This window comes from Panthera leo, chromosome C1 (assembly GCF_018350215.1).
Source record: "Panthera leo isolate Ple1 chromosome C1, P.leo_Ple1_pat1.1, whole genome shotgun sequence".
In the NCBI taxonomy this organism is placed as follows: domain Eukaryota; kingdom Metazoa; phylum Chordata; class Mammalia; order Carnivora; family Felidae; genus Panthera; species Panthera leo.
The window spans coordinates 96035025-96061257 of NC_056686.1; the positions used below are offsets into that span (position 1 = coordinate 96035025).

Below are 26233 nucleotides of genomic sequence, written 5' to 3' on the forward strand. Positions count from 1 at the left end.
CATTAATAAGGTCCTAACGGAGACTATAGGTAGGAATGTCAGGTAAAAGTTTGTGAGAGAATTGATTGGTGTGTTTGAACAGGCTTTTTCCTGATTGTATTAGGGAGATATGCCTGGCAGATGTTTCTTCTATCTATTACTGTAAAACAAGTCGTGTAAATCCACCCTTCAATATTAATTTGGATATGTTAAATGGGAGCCAGTAAGATTGCCCAAGGCCACACAATGTAGAGTAGAAGTTGAAGTGCTGGTATGGGCAAATTCTCTGTGTATAGTGTTTTGTAGTGTACCATAGACTGGGGCTTATGGCAAAAGCCTGTGAGTGCCTCCCCGCAGTGACTTACTGGACTTTGGACTAGAAAATTCACACTTTAAGGGCAATTATTGGCTTACCATTGGACAGTAATTGAAACAGCCACTGTGACTAGAAGTCATAAAAATAATCTTGAAAACTGAAATACTCATGATGTCTTGCATAATGTTGGGTAAACACTTCAGTAGGTAAGGCAGTGCCCAGAAGAGTTCTGTAACAAAATGGAAATGCAAGGAGGAGATACTCAAGAGTAGGGAGCCTCTTTCCCCCTAGGACTGATTGTGGAACTGTGTGAGGAGCTGCTGGATTTTATTGTCACTTGGGCAAGTGTCCTATAAGCTTATAACTGACCAACAAAGAGCTGCTTGGTTTGTGGGTGGTATTTCCAAGGTGAACAGACACCATCCTGTTTGGAAGGCCACCACTCTGATTGGAAAAGGTAAAGACAAATTAGCTTGGTGGGCTGAATTGCATCCTGTTTTCTTAGCAGTAATGGAAAAATTGAACAGTGGCAAAAGCCCCTATGTTTGGGTTTTTACTGACAGGCAGTAGCCAAAGGCTTGGTCATATGGCTAGGCAGAAGAACAATAGAAACCTGGCCTCTTAAAGGACTGCCCATATGGGGCACAGCCTTCTGGAAATCTCTGTGGGAATTTGAAGCGTGCATTAAAGTAGGACATGTCGATGCTCATCAGAAGAACCCTCTTTCAGGTTTGTAAGGCGACTGGAATCAACAAGCGAATATCCCTGTGCGCTAGCTTGAGGTGACCACCTGGGGCCATGACATAAGTGGATATGGGGTATGCAGTAATGCAAAGACAAATGAATCTAGACCTAATCCCCTTGTACCTTCTGAGGCACAAAATGCCGGTAAGAACTTTATACCTGCAAGCACAATAGAGACTGTTAGATGGCTAGGTGGCAGATTTCCTGTTGGGAAGGCCTTGAATATAGCCAGAAAATGAGACTGATGCTGTAACCCAGGAGTAGAACAGACTCTGGACTGGGCTTGGCTTCTCTGACAGTAGATGCAAATGCTCACGATACTATAAAAGAACAGGAACAGAAGATAATTGTAACAGTTTGGATGGCTAACCATGATTTATTCAGACCGAGGAATGCACAACCCATAATGTCCAACAAATGGGCAGAGAGAGATCCTTTTCAGAGTACTACTTTAATAGAGAATTGAATGGTCAGTTAAAACATTGGTTGTTTAAAATGGGAGATAAAGACCTGAATGTATGGCTTACATAAGTTTCTGAGATTGTGCTTTCGCTCAACATGAGGTAGGGCTGATGGAGCGGCACCACTGGATCGAGTCCTCTTTTTCTGGTAGATCTGAAGGGATGAGAGGGTGGTGAAGGATGCCAGGATGAGTATGCAGTTCTTACCGACAGAGGAGTGTCCTCGTGTAATGTCTCTACTTTTCCTTTCTTCCTCACATCACCTCAGCTTTTTTCTTTTGTGCATGATACACTGGTCATAGGACCAGTGTTACAGATACAAAGTTCTGAAAATAAGTGATGATTCCTAAGCAAGAAACTGTATTCTTAAACTTGGGTTAGAATTCCTAAGGGCCTGGTAGGGTGTGTTGTGCCTTCACCTCATCTGGCAAAATTGAGGTTAACGGTGAATGCCACTATATTGCTTGGTGGTAAAAATAGCCCAATGGTTCTACATCTGTGTAACCTTTCATAACTGAATGCGTGGACTGAGGGGGGACTGAGGGGGAGGTACCTGCTAGAATATTATTGCTCTTGGCAATCTAGATCAGCACAGTAGCTGAACCTCATGTCCCTTCCAAAGGTAGAAGAGTTTGAGTATAAATGGAGAGAAGGGGCAGTAGTATCTGAGGGTGAAGGAATGAATCAGTGGATTGTATAATGAGGAAAATCCAATGTTAACACCTCAGAAGGGGCTCAGAGTGAGAGACAATATCATCTCTTAGCTCAGTTATACCAGATGCCTGAAAGGGTGAAACTGTGTTTGCCTAACACCACTGCTGCTTTTGTTACCTGACAAGATTGGAAGCTTGCAAGCCAGAGTGGCCTTGCCTGGAAAGCATTTTCATATGATAATGATGTTGGACTAGTGCAATTATTAATGACTAAACGGGATTCTAATGTGTCTCAATCTTTTGAGATGTATATCTTTTTGCTTGTAAGGTGGTCTGTGGCCAGAGACCAAGGTGGGCTGTGAAATAATAGAAAATATATATATATTGGTCTCTCACTCTGGTTGGTGGCACAGAGCTCCTGAAAACCTTTCCTAAGTGATGAGAGCACTGGGAGCAGCTTGTGTTCTAATACGTGGTCTTTGACCCTGATTCTGGACACAGAGCTCGTTAATCCCTTAGAATTTCCTGGGTGATATGAGTATCTTTTGATCGAGAGGCAGCTCTTGGTGGGCTCTTGGATAGCTTCAGTATGGGTTATCCCCCATACTGAAGACCAAGAAGCCATGATTAGAAGCTTGGAACTTTCAGCCCCACTCCCATTCTCCTAGAAAGGAAGAAGGGCTAGAGGTTGAGTTAATAATTGGTGATACCCATGTGATGAATATTCCATAAAAATTCTAAAAGTATGAGCTTTGAAGAGCTTCTAGGGTGGTGAACATATATATCTATATGCCGGGAGGGTGCCAGACCTCAGCTCCACAGGGACAGAAGCTCCTGCACCAGACCGACCCTTCCGGATCTCACCCTATGGATCTCTTTATCTGGCTGTTAATCTGTGTTCTTTACTACATTCTGTATTGTATAATAAATCAGTAAACCTGCTTCCTTGAGTTCTGTAAGCTGTTCTAGCAGATGGTTGTATCCAAAGATGGGATCATGGGAGCCTTGGATTTGTAGTCAAACTGGATAGAAGTTATGGGGATCTACTACTTGTACTTAGAGTTTGTATCTGTGATATTTTCACTACACTTCTTACAGAGAAGTAAGATTGGCTGTGGGGTTGAAGTGGGGGGCAGTCTTGTGGGACTGAACTTTTGTAGGGTCTTCTCTAACTCCCATGAATGTCAGAACTGAATTGTGGGACATCCAGTTGGTGTTGGAAAATTGGTTGGTGTGGGGAAAAAAATCCTACATCTGGTGTCAGGAGTATTGTGTGTGTGACAAAGATAGAAAGGAATGGAGTTTTTCTGAGACAGAAACCTATTTAGATACTGTCTTTATGCTTCTCTATATCAGAAACTCTTAAAAAAAAAAAGTCTTTCAAATTTTATTTGGTTAATATAAAATTTGACTGGATTGTCCATGGGTGCTCAGCTCTGTATTACATTGTTCCGATTTTACACACACACACACACACACACACACACACACACACACACACACTGGAGGACCAGATGTATTAGTCAACTTCTGTTTTGCCAAGTGACACCATTAGAACCCCTTTCCTGTGGGTGCCTGGGTGGCTCAGTCAGCTGAGCATCTGACTCTTGATTTCGGCTCAGGTCATGATCTCACAGTTGTGAGATCAAGCTCCGCATTGGGCTCTGTACTGGGCGTGAAGCCTGATTAAAGATTCCCTCTCCCTGTCCCTTGCCCCTCACCCTTCGCCCTTGACCTCCCCCTCTGCCCTTCCCCTGCTCGTGGGTGCACAGTCTCAAAAAAAAACAAAAAAACAAAAAAAAACCCAAAAAACAACAAAGTACAAAAAAAAATCCTCCTTTCCTCCAGTTATTTGTTGTCATGGTCATTTCATGACAGCCCCCCAAAATTAGGGATCACATAATTTTAGAAATAAGGACAAGTCTGTACATTAAATATATTTAGCTTTATGGAAAACTTGTAACCTTGTCCTTACAGTTTTCATTTCACTGTGGACTGGTAAAAACTTTTATCATGTATTAGGGAATTAGGGAATCACTGCTGTATTAGATTAATGAGTTTTCATACGTATTTAGTTAATTATAGTTTCTTTCTTGTCTCTTCTGTTCTCATTATAGCAACTTTAAGATTTGTGTGTGGGGCACCTGGGTGGCTCAGTTGGTTGAGCATCCGACTTCAGCTCAGGTCGTGATCTCAGTTCGCGAGTCGAGCCCTACATTGGGCTCACTGCTGTCAGTGCAGATCCAGCTTCAAATCCTCTGTTCCCCCCCCCCCCCCCCGACCCCCCCCCCAGTTGCACTGGTGTCAGTGCTCTCTCTCTCTCTCTCACAAAAATAAACGTTAAAAAAAAAAAAGATTTGTTTGCATTTGTTCTTTGAGAATAGTTGTGAATTGATGAGTTCTTTAGCATACAAAGAGGACATTAACTTATGTAGAATAATTCTAGGAAGTCCAAATTTACACAAAGGTCAGTGTCTTGCTGTTAAGTGACATTGGCAAAATGTTTTCACTGTTAGTTAACAGGTGGAGCCATCCTTTATCCCTTCAAAGGTCCTGAGCTCACTATCAGTAACTTGTGTGATGTCAAGGAAAAGTGCATAGCTTTGTCTGTACTTCATACTTCCTTTCTAAAGGGGCAGGTAATCTGTAATATGCTTCTGTTCTGCATTTATAGTGATACTGGTAAGGATTAAGATACTCTTTGGAAAACATTTTTAGGTTTTAGAAAGTGATATGTTAGGGGAGTTGATTTGAGGGCCTCCTAAGCTCATTTCAGATGTACATATGTTTTCTGAAAATGAACTATCAGCCTTTCATTGTATGTTATGAAGAAAACTATGAGAGGCAGGACCATAACTTTGACGTAACTTGATACTCTTTGGTTGTATAATCTAGCTGAAATGTGAAAAGAACTTTAATTGCTTTAAACCACAAGGTGGTGAACTGAAAATGAGTCCTTTTAAAAAGTACAGATGTGATTTCCTTTCTTCTGAAGTCCTTCATTTACCTCATTTATTACAATCATCCATTATTTTCCACTTCCTCCATCCATTTTGTTGTGTCCATGATACTTTTCACCATACTATTTTTTTCTTAATTTTTTAATGTTTATTTCTGAGAGAGAGAGAGAGAGTGAGCGAGCAAGCAAGCAGGGGAGGGGCAGAGATAGGGAGACACAGAATCTGAAGCAGGCTGCAGGCTCTGAGCTGTCAGCACAGAGACTGATGCGGGGCTCCAACCCCATACTGTGAGATCATGACCTGAGCCAAAGTCAGACTCTCAACTGACTGAGCCACCCAGGCGCCCCTCACCATACTTCTTACACAGAGGTCATGAAACTGAGCTTGCAGTGGTTTAATTTTTTTTTAATGTTTATTTATTTTTGGGAGAGAGACAGAATGTAAGTGGGGGAGAATCCAAAGTAGGCTCCAGGCTCTGAGCTGTCAGCACAGAGCCCGACATGGGGCTTGAGATCACAACCTGAGCCGAAATGGGATGCCTGACCGAGGCACCCAAGCGCCCCGCCTGCAGTGGTTTAAGAAGCCTGGTTTGCTCTGATCAAACCCAGATAGAACTTCCTTCTCTTGGCCTCTAGGCTTCCGTAGGTCAGAAATCAGAGGAAACTCTTTTTGCTGTGGATAATATCACTCTGTTCCAAGTCTACACTTCGGAGTAAAGAACTGGAAAGATTCCCTACCCCATCATTCCCCTTATCTGTCACATTCTCACCACAACTAGTGTCTGCCAGGAGACCATCGCCACCAGTCTCATTATGCCCTTGATTCTTGTTTACACCAGTCTCCACAATCTCAGGACCTTCAGGTTATCTCTCCTCTCCCAGAGACAGCCCCAACTCCCTTGGCCCTCTTTTTGCCTTTAGCAGGCATCATCTTCTGACATGCTACATATTTTACTTTGTCTTCTTTTCAGTAGATTGTAAATATTATGAGGGTGTGGATTTTTGTTCGTTGCTGTAGATGAACAGTGATCAGCAGTAGTAGGTACTCAAAAACATTTGTTGAAGGAATGTAGTAAGTACTTGAATTAAAGTGTGTGATTTTGCCCTCTGAGGAGGTAGATCAGGATAAATTCAAAGCAGTCTACTCATTTGCTTCTCTAGTCTTTTATATATCTTATTAGATGATTTCTTTTTAAGGCATCTCATTTTCTATAGGAAACATTGTGAATGAATCAGGGTATTAGCTAATTATTTGTATTTTAACATCATCTTTTTTTTTCTTTCTTTCTTTTCTTTTCTTTTCTTTTTTTTTTTTTACCAAAAGAGAAAAATTCTAAATATAGGCACATTAAGTTACTACTGACTGTAGCTCCCATCCTACTCTGTCTGAGGTGTTTTGTGTAAGTGTACTAAAATTCAGAAAAACTTTTTCCATGCACAAATAATTTTTGTTTTTATAGGACTTTGTAGCATCTATTAGATATTTACTAAATATTAATGAATAATCAGTAGCACATAGAGTGTCATGGTTTACAGCTGTGGTTTGAGGAGTTTTTAATAGCCTGTACAACCTCATTCCTACCTGTACAGCAGCCATCTGTTTCTAGAGTTGGGGTACTTCAAAAGGCATTTTGTCTTTCACATGCCCTGTCTTTCTAGGCGCTAGGAGAAACACCAGTTTTATTCTTCAAAAGAAACAGACCTGCTGGAAAATTCCTAAAGTACGTTTTGGGGGGATGGGAATATACTACTATAGTGTTTCCAGAATCAAGTATATATTGTCCTTGGCTTGCATACTACTGTTATAATGAATTGTTTGACTTCCAGAAATCATTTCAAAGCTTATACAATATGCTTTTCTTTCATTGTACTAAAGATTTAACATATTTCATTTTTATCTTGGTCTGTCTGGGGAAGTGGCAAACAGATGTGATCCCATGAAATCTTTTGCGATCTTCAAGGCATTTTTATTAGTTCAGAAGATACCCAAGTGAGAAAGCCTACAATGAGAGAACCTTATGTCTGAACTAATATATATCTGATACAGATCATTTAGGACTGGTTGTTAACACAGGTCTACCCTGAATTATCTTGATATTTTACATTGAGCCCAGCATAATTTAAACTTGTTTTGGCACTATGAAAGTGCCTGTCTTTTTTTTTTTTTTTTTTAACATTTATTATTTAGAGACAGACACAGAGCAAGCATGAGCATGGGAGGGGCAGAGAGAGGGGGAGACACAGAATCCAAAGCAGGCTCCAGGCTCTGTGCTGTCAGCACAGAGCCCGATGCAGGACTCAAACTCACAAACCACGAGATCACGACCTGAGCCGAAGTCAGACACTTAACCGACTGAGCCGCCCAGGTCCCCCTGAAAGTGCCTTAACACACTTTATCTAGCATTGATTATTATTAAAAGTTTTGTTTTTGATAACTTGGTAGGGGGAAAGTGGTATTGCTTTAATTAGTTTTCTTTGTGCAGTCTGTTTCTCTTAATTAACTTTGCCTCCAGTGCTTGCCTTGCCCTGAGTGGCACTTAATTTTAGATGTCAGAACCACTTGGAAAGAAGAGTGATAGCGTGCTTAGTAAACCCCTAAGGATTTTTACCTTCAACCTTTGCCCTTTCAGATAAGATCTTGCTGGGCATGGAAACAATAGTTAAGGGATTTACTTCTTTACTGCAAAAAGGAAAGAAACCTAGGGTCATTAGCTTTGCTATGGGCTCTCATACCCAAGCCCAAATCCCAGTCCTCTCCAGTGAAATTATGTAGCCAAGGATTATCAAAGAATTAACTAATATTTCTTGCTGCATGTAACTACAAATTGATTTTGAAAATCCTGGTTTGGGTGGGGGTGGGGCACCTGGATGGCTTAGTCTGTTGAACATCTGGCTCTTGGTTTTGGCTCAGGACATCATCTCACGATTCATGAGTTTGAGCCCAGCATTGAGTTCGGGCTCTGCCCTGATGGTGCAGAACCTGCTTGGGATTCTCTCTCTTTCTCTCTCTCTCTGTCTCTCCTGCTTGTGCTCATGCGTGTGTGCTCTCTCCAAATAAGTGAATAAATTTAAAATCTTATTTGGGGTACCTGGCTGGCTCAGTTGGTGGAGCTTGTGACTCTTGATCTTAGGGTTGTAAGTTTGAGCCCCATGTTGGGTGTAGAGATTACCTAAAAGTAAAATCTTGAAAAAAAAAAATCTTATTTTAAAAAGCTTACATAGGGGCGTCTGGGTCGCTCATTCAGTTGAGTGTCTGACTCTTGATTTCGGCTCAGGCCATGATCTCAGTTCAGGATCATGGGATTGAGCCCCGCATCAGGCTCAGTGCTGAGCATGGAGCCTCTCTTCCTCTGCCCCCTCCCCCTGGCCCTTCTCCCCTGTTCACGCACGTTCTCGCTTTCTTTCTCGCTCTCTCAAAATAAAAAATTTTTTAAAAGCATACATAAATTATAAAAGGGCATATATACTCATTTTTTAAAAAGCAAAACAAATGTGCAGTCCCTATGAAAATAACACCAGCATTCTTCACAGAGCTAGAACAAACAATTATAAAATTTGTATGGGACCAGAAAAGACCCAAAATAGCCAAAGCAATCCTGAAAAAGAAAACCTGGAGGCATTACAATTCCAGACTTCAGGCTGTATTACAAAGCCGTAATCATCAAAACAGTGTGGTACTGGCACAAAAACAGACACTTATGTCAATGGAACAGAATAGAGAACTCAGAAATAGACCCACAAATGTATAGCCAACTAATCTTTGACAAAGCAGGAAAGAATATCCAGGAAAAAAGAGTCTCTTCAGCAAATGGTGCTGAGAAAACTGGACAGCGACATGCAGAAGAATGAACCTGGACCACTCTCTTACACCACACACAAAAGTAAACTCAATGGATGAAAGACCTAAACGTAAGACAGGAAGCCATCAAAATCCTTAAGGAGAAAGCAGGCAACAACCTCTTTGACCTCAGCTGCAGCAATTTCTTACTTGACATGTCTCTGGAGGCAAGAGAAACAAAAGCAAAAATGAACTATTGGGATTGAGGTAAAATCTTCTGCACAGAGAGGGAAACAGTCAGCAAAACTAAAATGCAACCAATGGGATAGGAGAAGTTATTTGCAAGTGACATATGAAGAAAAGGGCTAGCATCCAAAATCTGTAAAGACCTTATCAAACTAAACACTCAAAAAACAAATAATCCAGTGAGGAAATGGGTGAAAGACATGAATAGACACTTTTCCAAAGAAGACATCCAGATGGCTAACACACACATGAAAAGAAGCTCCACATCACTCATCATCAGGGAAATACAAATCAAAACCACAATGAGATACCACCTCACACTTGTCAGAATGGCTAACATTAACAACTCAGGCAACAACAGATAATGGTAAGGATGCAGAGAAAGAGGATCTCTTTGGCACTGCTGATGGGGATGTAAACTGGAAAACACTGCAGCCACTTTGGAAAACAGTATGGAGGTTCCTCAAAAAGTTAAAAATAGAACTACCCTACAACCCAGAAATTGCACTACTGGGTATTTGTCCAAAGGATACAAAAATGCTGATTTGAAGGGACATATGCACCCCATTGTTTATAGCAGTGCTGTCGACAATAGCCAAAGTATAAAAAGAGCCCAAATGTCCATCGACTGATGACTGGATGAAGAAGATGTGATATGTGTGTGTGTGTGTGTGTGTGTGTGTGTGTGTGTGTGCGCGCGCGCGCGCACACGCGTGTCTACACACAAACATTGGAATATTACTTGGCAGTCAAAAAGAATGAATACTTGCGATTTGCAACAATGTGGTTGGAACTAGAGGGTGTTATGCCAAGCAAAATAAGTCAGAGAAAGACTAATATGACTTCACTCATATGTGGAATTTAAGAAACAAAATAGATGAACATAGGGAAGGGAAGCAAAAATAAGATAAAAACAAGAGGGAGACAAACCATAAGAGACTCTTAAATATGGAGAACAACCTGAGGGTTGCTGGTGGCGTGTTGGGTGGGGGGGATGGGTTAAATGGGCTAGGGGCATTAAGGAGTACGCTTGTTGGGATTAGCTCTGGGTGATGTGTTAAGTCATGAATCACTAAGTTCTATTCCTGAAATTGTTATTACACTATATGTTAACTAACTTGGATTTCAATTTAAAAAAAAAAAGCAAAACAAATGTATTAAATAGAAATAAAAGCATCCATAACTTCCTTTACCCCTTTTATCCTTCCTTCCTGTGTTACAAATAGGAATTTATTTTATAGGAATTTCATCTTGATAGTAAATACAATTTAGTGGCATCTGGGTGTCAGTGAGACTTCAAGGTGATCCTGTAAACTCCAAGAGGGATCATATAAACTCCCAAAATGTCTGTTTTGTTCATGTTTGCTTAGCGTGTTGCCTGGCAAATGGTGGGTGTCAAATCTTTGTTGACAGGTTTATTATAGGCTCAAGAAAAGGGAAAGAATTGAAAGAATCTCAACAGAGCATCCTCTGGCCACAGATTTTGGTGTATTAGATTTCTGGATGAGTGCAATCATTCTCAGGGCTGACTGTCACTTGGAGAGCTTTTACAAAATACTGTTACTTGAGCCCCACACCCCAGTGATTCTGATTTGATTGGTCTGGGGTGAGACCCTAGCATCAGTATGTTAGGATCTTCTCTGATGATGCTGCAGCAGTGGTAGAGAAGTACTGAACCATGGGCAGTTGTTGCTTATTGAATGTTAATTGAGATCTGTGCTTAATTCTTTAGAAGTCCTTTATGCTTTGGAGGACACTTACATTTTAATAGGGAATATTGTCCTGCTTATGTTTTAATATATTAAAAATATTTTGCTTTTCTTAATACACAACATATATAGTCTGCACATGGATATTCAAAGAATCCTGATGCTAGAAAATACATTTCCCTCATCTTTGGTCCATGACATTTTATATGGTACATTTTATGTTTTAAAGGTCCTTAAATACTAATGGAAAACTGGCATTTAGCAGAGAAAACACATCCTATTAAAAGTGTAACAAAAATATTTTTTAAAAAATCTGGAATCTTATGCAGCATTCTTATGCACTATTTTCTTTTCCTTGCCAAAGTAAGTGACTTACCTGGTTTATTCTGTAATATTCCAGTCATCAAAAATGTTAAGATGTTCAGCTCATGCAAATAAAAAATCAATTTAAGTAACTAGATCCCATCTAAATTTTTAATTTTATGTTTGGGACAAAAACCAGAGGAGCAGAATAGTTAATACAAGTTTTACCTTGCTATAAGCCTTTTTTTTTTTTTTTTAAGTGCGTGCTTTTTTTTTTTTTTTTTTTTTTTTTAACCTTTCTCCTTTCCTTGTCCTTCCCCAGTTTTTCCCCCAGAAAGAACTTATGTCATTTTAACAAACAACTGTAGAAATAACTATCAGAATAACTAATGGTGATTAGCAGTTTTAAAGTTAAATCATAAATAGTGCAACATCAGTGAAGTGTGGCATAAATAAATGTGTAACAATACTTCTTAGCTTTGGGTTTCTCTTACATTTTTATTTTTCACACATCTGTTTGCAAAATCACTATTATGTCTTGCTTATATAATCAAAATCTTGTCAGGTTGCTGCAAGAAAAGCATAACCAACCCAGAGCATCGATATGCTTATTTGAGGAGATACTAGACTTTGTGCCAGGTTAAGCTAGGTGGATGTTAAGGAACGATGGATTACATTAATAATGAAAAACCCAGCCAATGCTTGGCTTTGGTTAGACCTTCCTTTTCTATCAATGATGTAAATGATAAGATAACTTGTTTTAATATCCATTCACTCCTAAAAATCTTTATAACACCAATAATGCATAAATAATCTGATATAAAGATGTGAACCCAGTTGATACCCAGAAAATGCTTACTAATGATGATGGAAAATGCATAGCTTTCTATATACTTTCATGTCTAAGCAACAGCATTTGTTCTTCAATTGCTGAATTATTATTTTATTAGTATGCAATGGTTTTGTGCTGCTTGCTTAAATTTTACCTGCTCACTGGGTTCTGCAGTGGAGTTTAGTGTTTCATAAATCAGTCCAAAAACTAAGTCTAGTATGTTTGCATTTTCCACTATCTTTCTGAGGTATATTACTGATTAGGAATACAAGAAAACATCTAGTTTTTGTTTTTTTTTTTTTCTTTTGTCCAGTTTGTAATTAGCCTAATTTGGTCAATTTAGGGTGTTATTCTGAAAAACATTCTGTAGGAAGAATTCTAATTTCTTGGAAGAGTAACAATTAAAATCTTTCCTAGTTACATTCTTGGTTGAAGATAGATTTTTTTTAAAAAAAATTATTAATGTTTTTATTTTATTTTTGAGAGAGAGAGAGAGCACGTGGGAGAGGGGCAGAGAGAGAGGGAGACACAGAATAAGCGGGTTTAAGGCTCCACACTGTTAGCACAGAGCTTGACTTGGGGCTCAAACTCAACTGTGAGATCATGACCTGAGCCGAAGTCGTACACTTAACTGACTGAGCCACCCAGGCACCGCGGTTGAAGATAGATTTTGTGAGTTTAATTTTAGACAATATTTTCCCATAGTAAACTGTTAAAGCATATAAAGTGGAAAAATAACAGTTCCTTTGTCCCACCTAAGGAAAACCCACTGTCAACTGTTTCTTGGGTATACTTCTCAAAGTTCTACGCATATATATATCTTTTTTCTTTTTTTTTTTAAATGTGTGCACATATGTATGCACACACATGAAGGAAGCCATATAGTGTACCATGCATAAATAAATGTGTTATTGCTGCAGAAATATCTGTTGTATGGAACTTTCATAAGTTATTTTAGTGATCCCATTTTGATAAATATTTAGGTTTCTTTTTATTTTATGATTTTGCTTTTCTAATAAGTTCCTGGTAGATATCTCTTCATAATTATGTGTCTATATATAGAATAGATCCAAAGATCACTGGGTTATTCTAAAACATCAAATCTTGTGATATAGGTATGTATTTCAATAACTTGACCAAACCTTTGGTGGACAGCCTTGTTATTGGAATCTTTCTCATAAAATTTGAGTTAGGTGCCTGGGTGGTTCAGTGTCCGACTTTGGCTCAGGTCATGATCTCACGGTTCCTGAGTTCAAACCCCACATCAGGCTCTATGCTGACAGCTCAGATCCTGGAACCTGCTTTGGAATCTGTGTCTCCCTCTCTCTCTGCCCCTCCCCTGCTCATGCTCTCTCTCTCTCTCAAAAATAAACATTTAAAAAAAAGTTTAAAATTGGAGCTCATAAGCAATATTTAGTTTACTACTTTTAAGTTAATGTAGGGGAGTAGTTCCAATTAATTAATTGGCTTGGTAAGTGGATTATATCTGTGTATAAAATACATAAATACTCAGAAAAAGTGATAATGCTGGACCATCCAGTAGTAGCTTACTATATACATGCTCATTTGTCTTCTAAGCATTTTATATATATAATTTTTTTTTTTAAATCTGAGCAGTTGGGTGAGTTTGGTACAGTTAAATGTAGAAGAGACTGAAGATTAGACAGGTTGAATGCCTTGCCCAGGGGCCCAGAACTGGGCACATGGAAACTCTGTTCCTAAGTGTAACTGTAGAATTCATATTTCCTGGTTTTTTGTTGTATTCCTTCCAATGGGTGCTTGCTTCGGTAGCACATATACTAAAATTGTATTCCTTCCAGTGAAGCGACATTTTCAGTCATTAAGAATCCAGCAAAAGATAATGGAAGAAAACAAAACATGCCTCTGATTCTTGAAATGAATGCTGCCATCTTCTTACCACCTCCAACTTTTTGGATTCATATACATTATATTACGAATAAGTGATGTAAGTGAAGGATAGACTATTTAATTTGGAATTGCATTATGCTTCATGCTATAATAAAATCTCATTTATGCTAAAGATAATTTACCCAACATCTCTAGCCATCTCTGGTTCAACCAAAAAACCAAAATGCTTCCAGGAAGCATTTCTTCATAAACGGAGCTGCTCAGACTCTCACTCAGATCTCATTTACTCCCATTTCAGATAGTTCTAACATGCATTGGGGTTTCCTACCTATGACAGTTGATTAGAAGCAATGAATTAGAAAAACCACAGGTAGCACCGTTACAGACAAGAAAGCCGACAGTTCCAAGAAGGAATAGCTTTTGGTGTAACGCTGGTAGTAGTAGAAGAAAAACCTACAAGCAGACAGAATTTTAAGAGTTGTTTTGGAATCCTTGTCTTTCGTATACTCCAGGAGTACTCAAGGCCATCAACTTGTTTAAAACCAGTATGGTGATTGATTGTAATGTCAATCCTGAGTATTATTTTTAAAAATAAATTATGCTAGATATACTTTAATTAACAAGACAGTGATTTCCATTCACAAAAGGGCAAATTTTGCTGGATAAAATCCGTGTAGCATTGTCATACCCAAACTAGTGGATATGATGTATCCTTTTAATTTCAGTGAAGGGCCCTTTTCACTTTTAAAGCATTGTTGTTGCTGAAGTTCACAGCATAGCCTATTAGTGCTGCAGATTCTCAAAAACAAAAAAGATTGATGATGACTCAGAACTGTGTACACATGTGACTGGGCAGAAGAGAACCCGTGCATCTCTGATGCTGCAGGATTTTTTTGCAATTGCCTTGCAGACCTTAATTTCCTCCTCAGAGCATTGTGATTGCTCTGTACATTCTATAAATTATTTACACCCTGATGGTACTAAACGACTACATTAATGGCACCTCTGGCTCCACATGATATCAAGAACTTTAATAATTCATCACTTATTACAGCTACATCCCTGTAAATTGGCATGAGTGGGAGCTGAGTTGACAACATTGAGATAAGGCCTTCTGTGAGACCTTTACTCTCCAAACATCGTATCCATAAATATTCAGATATTAGTGGTGTTTAAAAATAAAGGAAAGATAATTGGCTATTACAAAGCTAGACTCTTTAGGTTATATTTATCAAGCATTAGATTACTTCAGGTTCATCTTAGGGATATTCAAAGTGAAAATTTTTGAAAGATACTTCTTCATTTCAGGACTACCACTTTAAAAAAAAAAAGCCTAACACTAGCATTAGCTTATTATCCAGACTAAATGGAATTAATGATTGGCCACTGGGAATGATGATGAGAAACTTTAAAAAATCATTCAAATTCATAATCTAGGAGTTTTATATCTGATAATAGAAGTCTTTCAATTTTAGTCTTCAGCTGTTTTGGAGTACTTTATTATTTTTTTTAATTTTTAAAAAGCATTTATTTTTGAGACAGAGACAGAGCTTGAGTGGGGGAGGGCAGAGAGAGAGAGGGAGACACAGAATCCGAAGCAGGGTCCAGGCTCTGAGCTGTCAGCACAGAGCCCAACCTGGGGCTCGAACCCATGAACCGTGAGATCATGACCTGAGCTGAAGTTGGACACATAACCACCTGAACCACCCAAGCGCCCCTGGAGTACTTTACAAAAAGAAATAGGAAAGGCATGGTTATGGAAAGCATGTGTCTATGCATTCCCATATTCACATGTCATGATTAAATTCCAGAGTGAAATTTAGGTATAAAAGAATTTGCCCATTTCCAGGGAAGAGGGGGAAGGGTTAAGTTGATGTTGAATCTATCTTTAGTTCTCCAGTGACTGCACCTGAGTACTATCAATGTTGCTTTCAAAAAAGACAAAAAGGTTGCTAAAGTTGACAGCTTGTAACCCTAGCATTTAGCACAGTGCCTGGCACATGGTACCTGATGAGCAGATCAATCCATATAATTCTAGTCAGACAGCTGGTATTTTGATAACTTAAAGTTATACTGATTCACACTATAGTAGTCCCCCTCCCCCCTTATTCATGGGAGATACATTCCAAGACCCCCAGTGGTTGCCTGAAACTATGGATAGCACTGAACCCTATATATATTACCATGTTTTTTCTTACACATACACATCTATGGTAAAATTTATAAATTAGGCACAGTAAGGCATTAACAGCAATAATAACAAAACAGTTATAACAATATACTATAATAAGAGTTAAATGAATGCAGTCTCTCTCAAAACACTGTGCTGTACTCACCCTTCTTATGATGCTATGGGATGATAAAATGCCTGCATGATGAAATGAAGTGAGGTGAACGATGCAGGCATTTGCAGCATAGTGTTAGGATCATCTGCTTCCAGATCCTGGGTGACTGTGAACACCTGAAGTCACAGAAAGCCACACCGTGGATAAGGGGGTTGGGGGAACTACTGTAGTTGTTTTCAATGCTAGCACTATTTTAGGAGTGTATTGTAGTTCACTGTTAGTGTTTTTAAACTTCCACCTAATGTGGATTTGTCACAGAAGGGGTCCACAGAGCCTCATTATGGGGTTCTGACCTCTGAGGCATATATTCTTTTTTTTTATCCATAATCAAAACTTTATTGAAAAACTGACACCAAAATAGGATATCACTAGTGTATATCTCACAGAATTAAAACACTATTTTGGTAGATTAACTGGAAATACTGAACTGATTAGGCTTTTGGCGATATAACACAAGTTCCGGAGGTTTTGTGGATCATTAGTGTTGCTTTCTTCTAAATGAACACCCTTCTGTGAGTCTGGCCTTTCCTCCTGTTGGCTGGCACAACACAGTTGAACAGCCTACACAAAGAACCACGGTCTGAACATGGCTCAGACATCCATAAAATAGGAGTTTGGGTTTTGAATTAGCTGTTTCTTTTTTCTTTTCCTCCATTGAGGGCCAGTGTTGTAAATCTCTAGCCAAAGAAAGGCATATTAATCCTTTTGCGGGCCCAGGCAATCTGTTCTGCAAGGCAACACCCCTAGCGAGCGCCATGCCAGTGCACTTGTGGCATCTGAGGTGTATATTCTTAAGATAGCATTGTCCTCTAGGGAGGCTCCAGAGTATTTCAGGTATCCTTTGGATTCTATCAAAAAGCCTTTAGAGGTTGGGGCACCTGGGTGGCCCAGTCGGTTGACTGATCGACTTTGGCTCAGATCATGATCTCACGGTTGGTGGGTTTGAGCCCCGCATCAGGCTCTGTGCTGGCAGCTCGGAGCCTAAAGACTGCTTTGAATTCTGTGTCTCCCTTTCTCTCTGCCCCTCCCTGTCTCGTGCTCGCTCTCTCTCTCTCTCAAAAACAAATAAAACATTAAAAAAAAAAAAATTTAAAAGCCTTTAGAAGTTCTTCAAAGAGATAGAGAAAATTAATCTTTCCCCCATTAGAGACACTGGACAGTTTTCACTGATACTTAATACAAAATAGTTTATGCCATCTGTAAGTTGGGTTAACTCGATTGCTTTAGATTTTTTAAATTATGGTTTCCTTTAAAAGCGATTATCTGGTTGTCATTGACTTCCATGAGAGAACTGCAGGAGATGAATACAGTCAAGAGTTACATTGCCAGAGAGATTAGGGTTTGGGAAGGCCTTGGAAGCACGGGTATGGTTAAAATGAAAGCTCTTGGGGCACTTGGGTGGCTCAGTTGGTTGAGCGTCCGACCTCAGCTCAGGTCGTGATCTCGCGGTCTGTGAGTTAAAGCCCCGTGTCAGGCTCTGTGCTGACATCTTGGAGCCTGGAGCCTGCTTCGGATTCTGTGTCTCCCTCTCTCTCTGCCTCTCCCCTGCTCATTCTCTGCCTCTCTCTCTGTCAAAAATGAATAAACATTAAAAAAAAAATAAAATGAAAGCTCTTAATCTATGAAAGGGAAAAAATTAAATTTCAGCAAGCATGAGATGTGGAACTAAATCACACTGTGCTAGCCTGCTACACAGATGGTACTCGCTCTCTACTTGCCAGACCAACCATGTTGAAGCAGAAAGTGGACTATCTAACTTAAATTAGAAGAGCTGAATTTCTTCTTTAGTTGAAATGCCACAGTAAATATCTTTTGTGTAAAATTCAGTGTTTGTTGTTCAGTCGCAAGTGTGAATTGGATGAAAGTATCCAAATACAAGGTTTTTATGTGGAGCAAATTCCTATTTTTCTCTCACGTTTCCCAGCACACACCTCTAGTCATGAGTGTCCTTGAGCTGATATCTAATGCCAGCCAGTTACCTTGGAATAAAGGTTTTAGAACTGTTGTGGAAAAGTGATGGCTTCATCTAGGCTTAGTTATGTTATGTGTGAATTAAGCTCCTAAGTGAAAGTGGCTGAAATTTTACATATGGACAGACACGGATCTAGCTGTGAACCAATTGTTCTGCTGTGATAGAGACATCATTCAAACCTGCATGCATCTGTCAACTCCCTGTGGTGGCACAGTGAGATAAAGTGATCTGTAATGTTTCTCTAGTGTGTCCCTATTGCTAGCCATATTGTAATGTATAATACATCTCTTGGGCAGACAGCTTGAGTGGGCTGGATTCCACTTCAGCCCTGTAAAGATGCCAGGAAGCATCAAGGTGAATTTTTAAAGCCTATTTAAATATTTAGACTCCTGACTAATTTCAGCGAAATCTCCGCTATATCTAACAAACCACGTGCTAGAAGTGAGATGGAATCTCAAGTTTATGGCTTCCTCACTGATTAGTTGTATGACCTTGGATTGACAAATTATTTATCTGCCTGTTTCTGTCTAGGGCAAGTGAGAATTGTAAAAGGATTTGCCTCATAAGGTTGTGTGGATTTTTAGGCAGTTAATATGTATAAAATACATAGGAGAGTGCCTACCACTTAATAAATGTTAGCCACTGCCACCACTAACAGTCATCGTCATCAACATAATTTAGAGATGAATTTTTATTCCCTGAAGTTAGATTGCTTTTTTTAGGAAGACCGTATCTCTGTCAAGGATATGACCAACCTCAGTTCTCATATAGAAGCTCACTATCTTGTTTGTAAAGTCAGTCTTCTTTTATTTACACCTAAAGTATAATGTAGTATATTATTACATATTATAATATTTATTATGCAAATTATATATTCATATTATGTTACTTTACAGAAAGTATATTTTTTCTTTCAAAAATATATAAAGTATAGTCCATTATAAGAAAGTAGAAGATAATCACTAAAAGGGATGAAGGGACTCTATAATACTGCTGTGGAATGATCTGTCTACAAGATACATTGTTATGTGAAAAAAGTAAGGGCACATTACTGTGTAAATTATTCCACCAGTTTTATAAAATTTTGCTAGTACGTGCATAGAATATTTGACAGGCTGCACAAGAAATGGTATATTTTCATTTGTTGCTGTTGGGGAGGAAAATTGTATGGCCAATGACAGGGTGGGAGACTTACTGTATTTCCTTTTATACTTTTTGATTATTGAACCATGTGAATGTATTCCCTAGTTACTTATTAAAAAACTCATAAAAATGACAGTTGGGCATCCAGCTTTGGCTCAGGTCATGATCTCACGGTTCATGAGTTCGAGCCCCATGTCAGGCTCTGTGCTGACAGCTCAGAGGCTGGAGCCTACTTCAGATTCTGTGTGTGTGTGTGTGTGTGTGTGTGTGTGTGTGTGTGTGTGTGTCTCTTTCTGCCCCTCTCCCATTCATACTCTGTCTCTCTAAATAAACTTTAAAAAATAAAATAAATAAAAAGCTCATAAAAGTGAAATGTAAAATAGCTGTTTTGAAATCTAGATATTTATTCATCCCTTAGAACCATTTTTTCTTTTTTTGCGTATTAAAATTCACATTTGATAGGGCTTTTAGATTGTTTTAGTCCCCGCCCCTTGAAGTCTGTTTTCCAACACTAAACTAAGAATGATCTTTTGTCCTCCATTAGGGATTTGAGTCATAATCGGTTGTCTAACTGGAACATCAGCTTGGAGTCTCAAACATTACAAGAAGTGTAAGTTATTTTTATTTGTTTAAATATTTATTAAACTCTTAAATTTGATGGTGAATTATGCATTTGAGGATGTTCAATCCAGAAATGCTATCAAAAAATTGAGGGAAAAAATTTAAAAGACGTTGTTTAAAAACCTAAACTGTTGTCTTTGGCTTTGCTACTATTTCTGACTCTGGACATCGTGCCAGAGGTTGGTGATTAGTTGCAAACTGTGTAGAAATATTATTCTATCTACTTTCTTGGGACCAAAAATAAGATTTTTTTCCCCTCTTCAGAGTAAATATGTTTTGCTTGTTTTTTTGCCAGTTTGAGCCAGTGAAATGCTCTATTGTGTAAACTTTTTTATGTCTTGACTTGTCCAAGATGGAGGCATCATGTCTAAAGTAGATTTACGTGAAATACAGCATTTTTTTTTGTTGTCTGTAATGTGGTGGTTAATATAGTTTCATTTTCTTTTTTTAAAATATAATTTATTGACAGATTGGTTTCCATACAACATCCATTGCTCATCCCAACAGGTGCCCTCCTCAATGCCCATCACCCACTTTCCCCTCTCTCCCACCCACATCCACCCTCAGTTTGTTCCTCAGTATCCAAGAGTCTCTTAATGATAGTTTCATTTTCTACTTCACTGAAGTTTTTCCTTTAATATTGAAATGTATTATTATGTATTTTTTGGAGGGAATTTTCTAAAATGATATTATCAGTTTAATTTGTTTCTGACTGGGATAACTTGTTCATGCTGTCATTGTCCTTGCATTCTCTGCTTCCCCGCCCCGTTCACTGGTTCTGATCTGCTGTGCACGGAATAAACAGTTGACAAGCTTATGAGCTGAAAGAATAGGCCCTGAAGAAAGTCCTGAAAACGCGTCAATGGGAAATGCATGAGCTTTATTACATGGACTTTGTAACTTCACCTTGTTTCTTGGAGGCCTTTTACTTCTGGTTTCTTTGTATTCTAGATTATTGAGGTTGTTCAGTGACTGAAAACCAGATTAATGTAACGTGATTATATTAGATGTGTACTAAAACATGGGAGACCATATGTTTAAAGAGCTGCTAGGATCAGATCGTGACATGTCACGTCATCTGTAAAATTAATGAATGATAGGGTCCATATCTCAGTGGGCAGATTCATCCATGGTCCCAAGCAACCCTCTCTAACTGTGAGTAATATCAAGAAACGTGTGTGTGTATTTTAAAAATTTACTTAATTAAAGCTTTTATCTTATAAATAGATGTATAAAAAGATATGGATGGTTTAGTTATTTCTTCTTTAAGGAAGACTGAAATTAGCTGTCAGAAATGTAATTCAAGGATGTTGCTGGGATTAAAAATACTTCATGTGCAAAATATTGGTATCAATCATAGATCTACACCATGAAAAAGCATTTCTTATTAAAATCTTTAGTTTCTCAGCATAATGCATTTAATCTATCTCATTCTGAGTCATAGGCCTTTTTAAATTTGGCACCTATCCTGAAGAATAATTATTAGCCAGAAACCAGAACTCAACAGGCAACATTTCCCTCTCTAAACTTTTAAATCTGTTTTTCCCCCTTGCCTAGGAAAATGAATTATAATGAGCTAACAGAAATCCCATATTTTGGAGAACCAACCTCTAATATTACTCAACTCTCATTGTAAGTAAGATTTCAGATCTTTTAAATTATGAATAGTACAGTTTTAGAATGTTTGTTTTAGGTAGCTTTTTTGTCGATCCTGATTATTTAACATCCTTGTGGTCTGGGGTAGGTCTCTGTCAGTCGCTTCATTACAGTCTTTTTTTTTTTGTCTTTTTTTTTTCTTTTTTTTTTTTTAATAGAATCCATAATTTAATCCCAGAAATAAATGCAGAGGCGTTTCACTTTTACCCTGCTCTCGAGAATTTAGATCTCAGTTCAAATATAATATCAGAAATCAAGACATCTTCATTTCCTCGAATGCAGCTTAAATACCTGTAAGTAGATTTATTTTAAAGTGCATGTTTATGTATTGATAGTTATCTTCCCAGAGATGTCTGTTATTTATTGTGATTTTGATATGCTTATGTGAAACAAACCTAGGGGCAGTTTTTTGAGGTTGTTGTTACTTCTCTTATCAGGAAATATTAAGTATGCAGGTTAATTTTTGAGATTTAATTCTGGATTGTGTTTTACTAAACAGTTTTATAAAAGGTAAATAGCAGTGGTTTGTTAAATAGTGGTTTATCCTATACAATGATAATTAACGTGTGCGATAGTGTTTTACACTTTACAAAGCGTGTTCATACATACCATTTGAACCTAAATGAAGTTGGTATTCTTATTTTGCACTTGCATAAACAAAGCAGTTAAATGATTTGTAAAGTTGTGTATAGTTGCTAAGTGGTAGAGCTGGGTGTCGTCATAGACTTCAGGTAGCTGTCAGGTGGTAGAATGTTCCATTGCACTAAATTTTTTTGTTCTTTTGTTTATTTTAGGAATTTGAGTAATAATAGGATAACCATCTTGGAGGCTGGTTGCTTTGATAATTTATCTAGTTCCTTACTAGTGGTAAAGTTAAACAGGAACAGAATCAGTATGATTCCACCCAAGATCTTCAAGCTACCTCACCTCCAGTTCTTGTGAGTAACTAAACAGATGGGTTTTAAGAAGGTTGTCTTTTCTTTTAAATTATTTTAATTATTATTAGAGCAAATCAGCAAACCAAAGGTCTGACTGTTACACAATTTTTATTAAAGGGAACTTAAAAGAAACAAGATTAAGGTGATAGAAGGTCTGACATTCCAAGGGCTTGACTCCTTAAGGTCTTTGAAGATGCAGCGGAATGGTATTAGCAAACTTAAGGATGGAGCTTTTTTTGGCTTGGATAACATGGAAGAATTGTAAGTACTGTGAACTGGAATAGAATCTTGTTAGGAAAGGAGTCTGACTGGGACTTGTCAGTGCCCAATGGCTAAGATCGTTGCTTTAATTACACCCAGGTACATTAGTTCTTTCTCGCTTCTCTGATGTGAAGTAAGTATACACAGAGCTCTTTAAGCTTCGTTGTTGTTGTTTTTAGTATTTATTTTTGGGAGACAGAGAGAGTCCAAGCAGGGGAGGGACAGAGAGAGAGGGAGACACAGAATCTGAAGCAGGCTCCAGGCTCCGAGCTGTCAGCACAGAGCCCGGCGCAGGGCTCGAACCCACGAAGGGTGGGATCATGACCTGAGCCAAAGTCAGATGCTTAACTGACTGAGCCACTCGGGCGCCCCCTTTAAGCTTTGTTATATAGAACTGGTATTTTTTTCGTCATTCTTACAAGCATTTTGTCTAACAAGTTTTTATTTTCTTAATGTTGGGGCCAATGAAAATTACCAGAATTTACCTCAAACAGGTATATCAAACCCCTTAGTGGGTTGATTTTATAGATTTGGTATTTTAGACAGTCTTACTACCTCCTAGCGATGAATCTTAAGTAAAATCTAAATATTTACCAAGTAGAATTGGTTGGCTTACTTGGGTTTAGCAAAAATAGAGGCCTCACGGAGCAGGACCTCTTGAAGAGTTTTGGAATCTTCTCATTGCAGTGTCTTGTTCTGAACCATATTTTCTCCTTTCTTTCTCTAATTCTGCAGAGAACTAGAGCATAATAACCTTACAGAAGTGAACAAGGGGTGGTTGTATGGCTTGCGAATGTTACAACAGCTCTACGTGAGCCAGAATGCTGTTGAGAGAATCAGCCCTGACGCATGGGAGTTCTGCCAAAGACTGTCTGAACTGTGAGTGCTGGATGGCATTTGGCTGGAGGCTGTGAGACTAGAGTAGGTTGGGATAAGTCACTCCCATGGCCAATAATGAGATGGAACATCCTGCTTTATTAGAAGTTTGTTGAAAGCTCTAAATTTATCATGTAAATAGAATGAGAATAGGAAAATTGAATTAAAATACAATGAATTCCTTACCTTCCATGTTTCCGGTTTTTAGTGATTTGTCCTATAACCAGTTGACCCGCCTGGATGAATCTGCCTTTGTGGGTCTGAGCTTACTGGAGAAACTGAATTTAGGGGACAACAGAGTCACTCACATTGCTGATGGTGTATTTAGGTTTCTTTCCAATCTTCAGACACTGTAAGTACATCTGTCTTTTCTTTTTTGCCAGTTTTTATAAAACAGTAAAGCAAATTAAAATAACTAATCATAAGCTGCACATTTATGTTTATGTTAACATTTTGCAGTTCTTCTATCTTAGACTTAGGAGCAAGACAGTCTTATTTGTCTCTGTCCTCACACATAAATCTTATTTGTCTCTAGCCAGTTCAGTTTGTACTTTAATTTCGAATTTAATCAACTGAACAACGGAGCATCTCTTGTTTCAGTTACCATGGAATAAAACATGGTTGCTAGTCAAGAATGCACATTTTCTTGTTCCTCCGACCTTGAACTACTTTCAAAACTGCTACTCGTTCAGAAGGATGCAGGCTGTGTAGTGGGAACAGCTATGGCAGGAACCCTGTTCAGTGCTGCTAATTTCCTGTATGACTTTGGACAAAAAACCTTAAATTTATCAAGGAGCTCATGTGTGCTAGGTGCTTTCAGAATAACAGGATATTATTGCTCTTTTCCATATTAGGAGGCTGAGGTTCAGAGAGGTTAAAATGATTTGCTTAAAGTTATACAACTTGTGTTCCCAAGTGGTCTTTCATCCAAGTACTAAGCAGGCCTGACCCTGCTTAGTTTCAGAGACCAGACAGAATCAGGTGCGTTCAGGGGAAAGTCACACAGCTTGTCAATGAGCCAGGTCTGTTTGACACTGGCTTTTTACCATACTGCCTGAAAAACAAAATCACTTAACCTTCTGTGAGTGTCATTTTCTTTTTGTCTTCCTCCAGTGGAGGAGGGGCATAGGAGTAAGTGGTTGCTATAGGCAATTTCCACTCTAAAATTCTGGGTTTCTGTAAGTTGGATGTTTTACTCTGTCATGAAATGTAATTGAAAGAAGCGGTATTTTAACGAAATACAGTGATTTCAAACAGAGCAGAATAAGAGAAAAAGGCTAATTAGTAGAATTTGTAGATTGTAAAGTTCCTGAATAGGGGACTTTTTGGTCATCATATTCAGGGTTGATAAATGGTCTCAGAAAAGAGGCAGGCTCCCAAATTGGAGACCTAGCCATCAGCGAGAAAGTTAGCATGATAGTTTTGTGAAGGTGTGTATATACCTGCACAAGTTTATTGGAATTTTTTTTTTTTTTTTTTAGCTTAATGAGGTATTTTTTCCTTCAGATTTGGCCCTGGAAAGTTAAAAGTGATTTTTTGTTGTTGTTCTTTTTTCTACATTATTAGAGGTGAACCTAGACCAGCTTAAACCCAGGAACTTAGATGCAGCTGCAGCCTTTTGGCATTTCAAAGACTGGCAGTCAGGTTCTTTCAGTACCACAGATTATTACTTTTAATATTAAAGTTTAGGAAAATAATTGCAGAAGTAAATGATTGTCTAATGCCACAGAGACGGTTAAGGCAGAATTAGAATAAGATCTGAGAAATTTTGGCTTTAGATCAATACTCCTGCTGGAGTACTTACTGATTTTGGCCAGTGAGTTGTATTTATGCTGTGCTATGGAGGAAAGTCTTGAAGAGTTGAGTCGTCAGTTGTTTCAGTGTTTATCGCTTAGTAAAATAAAATGAACCCGTTAGCTTTCACTTTAAGTAAAGATATAGCTAAATAGGAAGCGTGATCTCCTATCTCCTGTTACTCACACAACTTTAAATGTCTCATTAAGAAAAGAGCTTTGTGTTTATTATGAGATGACTTAAGGAAGCAAAAGCGATTATCTATAACTGGTACTTCTTCCAGCGGGGCATCGTGTAGTACAATTGCATTTCTTCTGAGGACGCAACAGTGGATTTTAAAAGATCCATACTTTTCCTTTTAAAAATAACAGTGATCACTCTAGCGCATGGGTGTATCAGTGTCGCTTCCCAGAGGGCATGTTTAATTGCTGTCAAGCTATGAAGCTCTCTACTGACATAATTCTTTGTCAGCCATTTTAGGTTTAAGGGCCTGCGGGAAGGATTGGGTCACCCAGAAATCCCATTAGTCTAAAATCACATTTGTAAGGCATATCCCCTGCATCTTGAAATCCTCCTGCTTTTTGCAGGACCCGGACTATAATTTTACATATGCTAACACAATCAGGGGCTGTTAGCTGGGAAGATTAATACTCTTACCAGGTTGCTTAATTTATTTATCAAGGCCAGCTTAATTCTTTGCTTATGAGAATCAGTTCTTGCTTGCTTATTGCAGACATTCTTTAAAAACCGTAGTCAAGTCTTTGTCGTAAATAACTGT

The 26233-nt window shown here is 38.5% G+C and overlaps 1 protein-coding gene across 6 annotated transcripts in view; it reads left to right on the top strand.

Annotated features, from left to right (window-relative positions):
- Window positions 1–26233, top strand: part of LRIG2 (leucine rich repeats and immunoglobulin like domains 2) — a 163437-nt gene that overhangs the window by 111819 nt on the left and 25385 nt on the right. For 5 of the 6 annotated variants that reach the window (XM_042953467.1, XM_042953468.1, XM_042953466.1 and 2 more), the window contains 7 exons: window positions 19854–19919; window positions 21488–21562; window positions 21745–21879; window positions 22381–22524; window positions 22642–22785; window positions 23521–23664; window positions 23870–24013. In XM_042953467.1, the coding sequence (XP_042809401.1) occupies window positions 19854–19919; window positions 21488–21562; window positions 21745–21879; window positions 22381–22524; window positions 22642–22785; window positions 23521–23664; window positions 23870–24013 (852 nt within the window). Of the gene's footprint in view, window positions 1–13693; window positions 13947–19853; window positions 19920–21487; window positions 21563–21744; window positions 21880–22380; window positions 22525–22641; window positions 22786–23520; window positions 23665–23869; window positions 24014–26233 lie in introns of those variants that run through there. The other variant, XM_042953469.1, reaches the window with a different exon arrangement.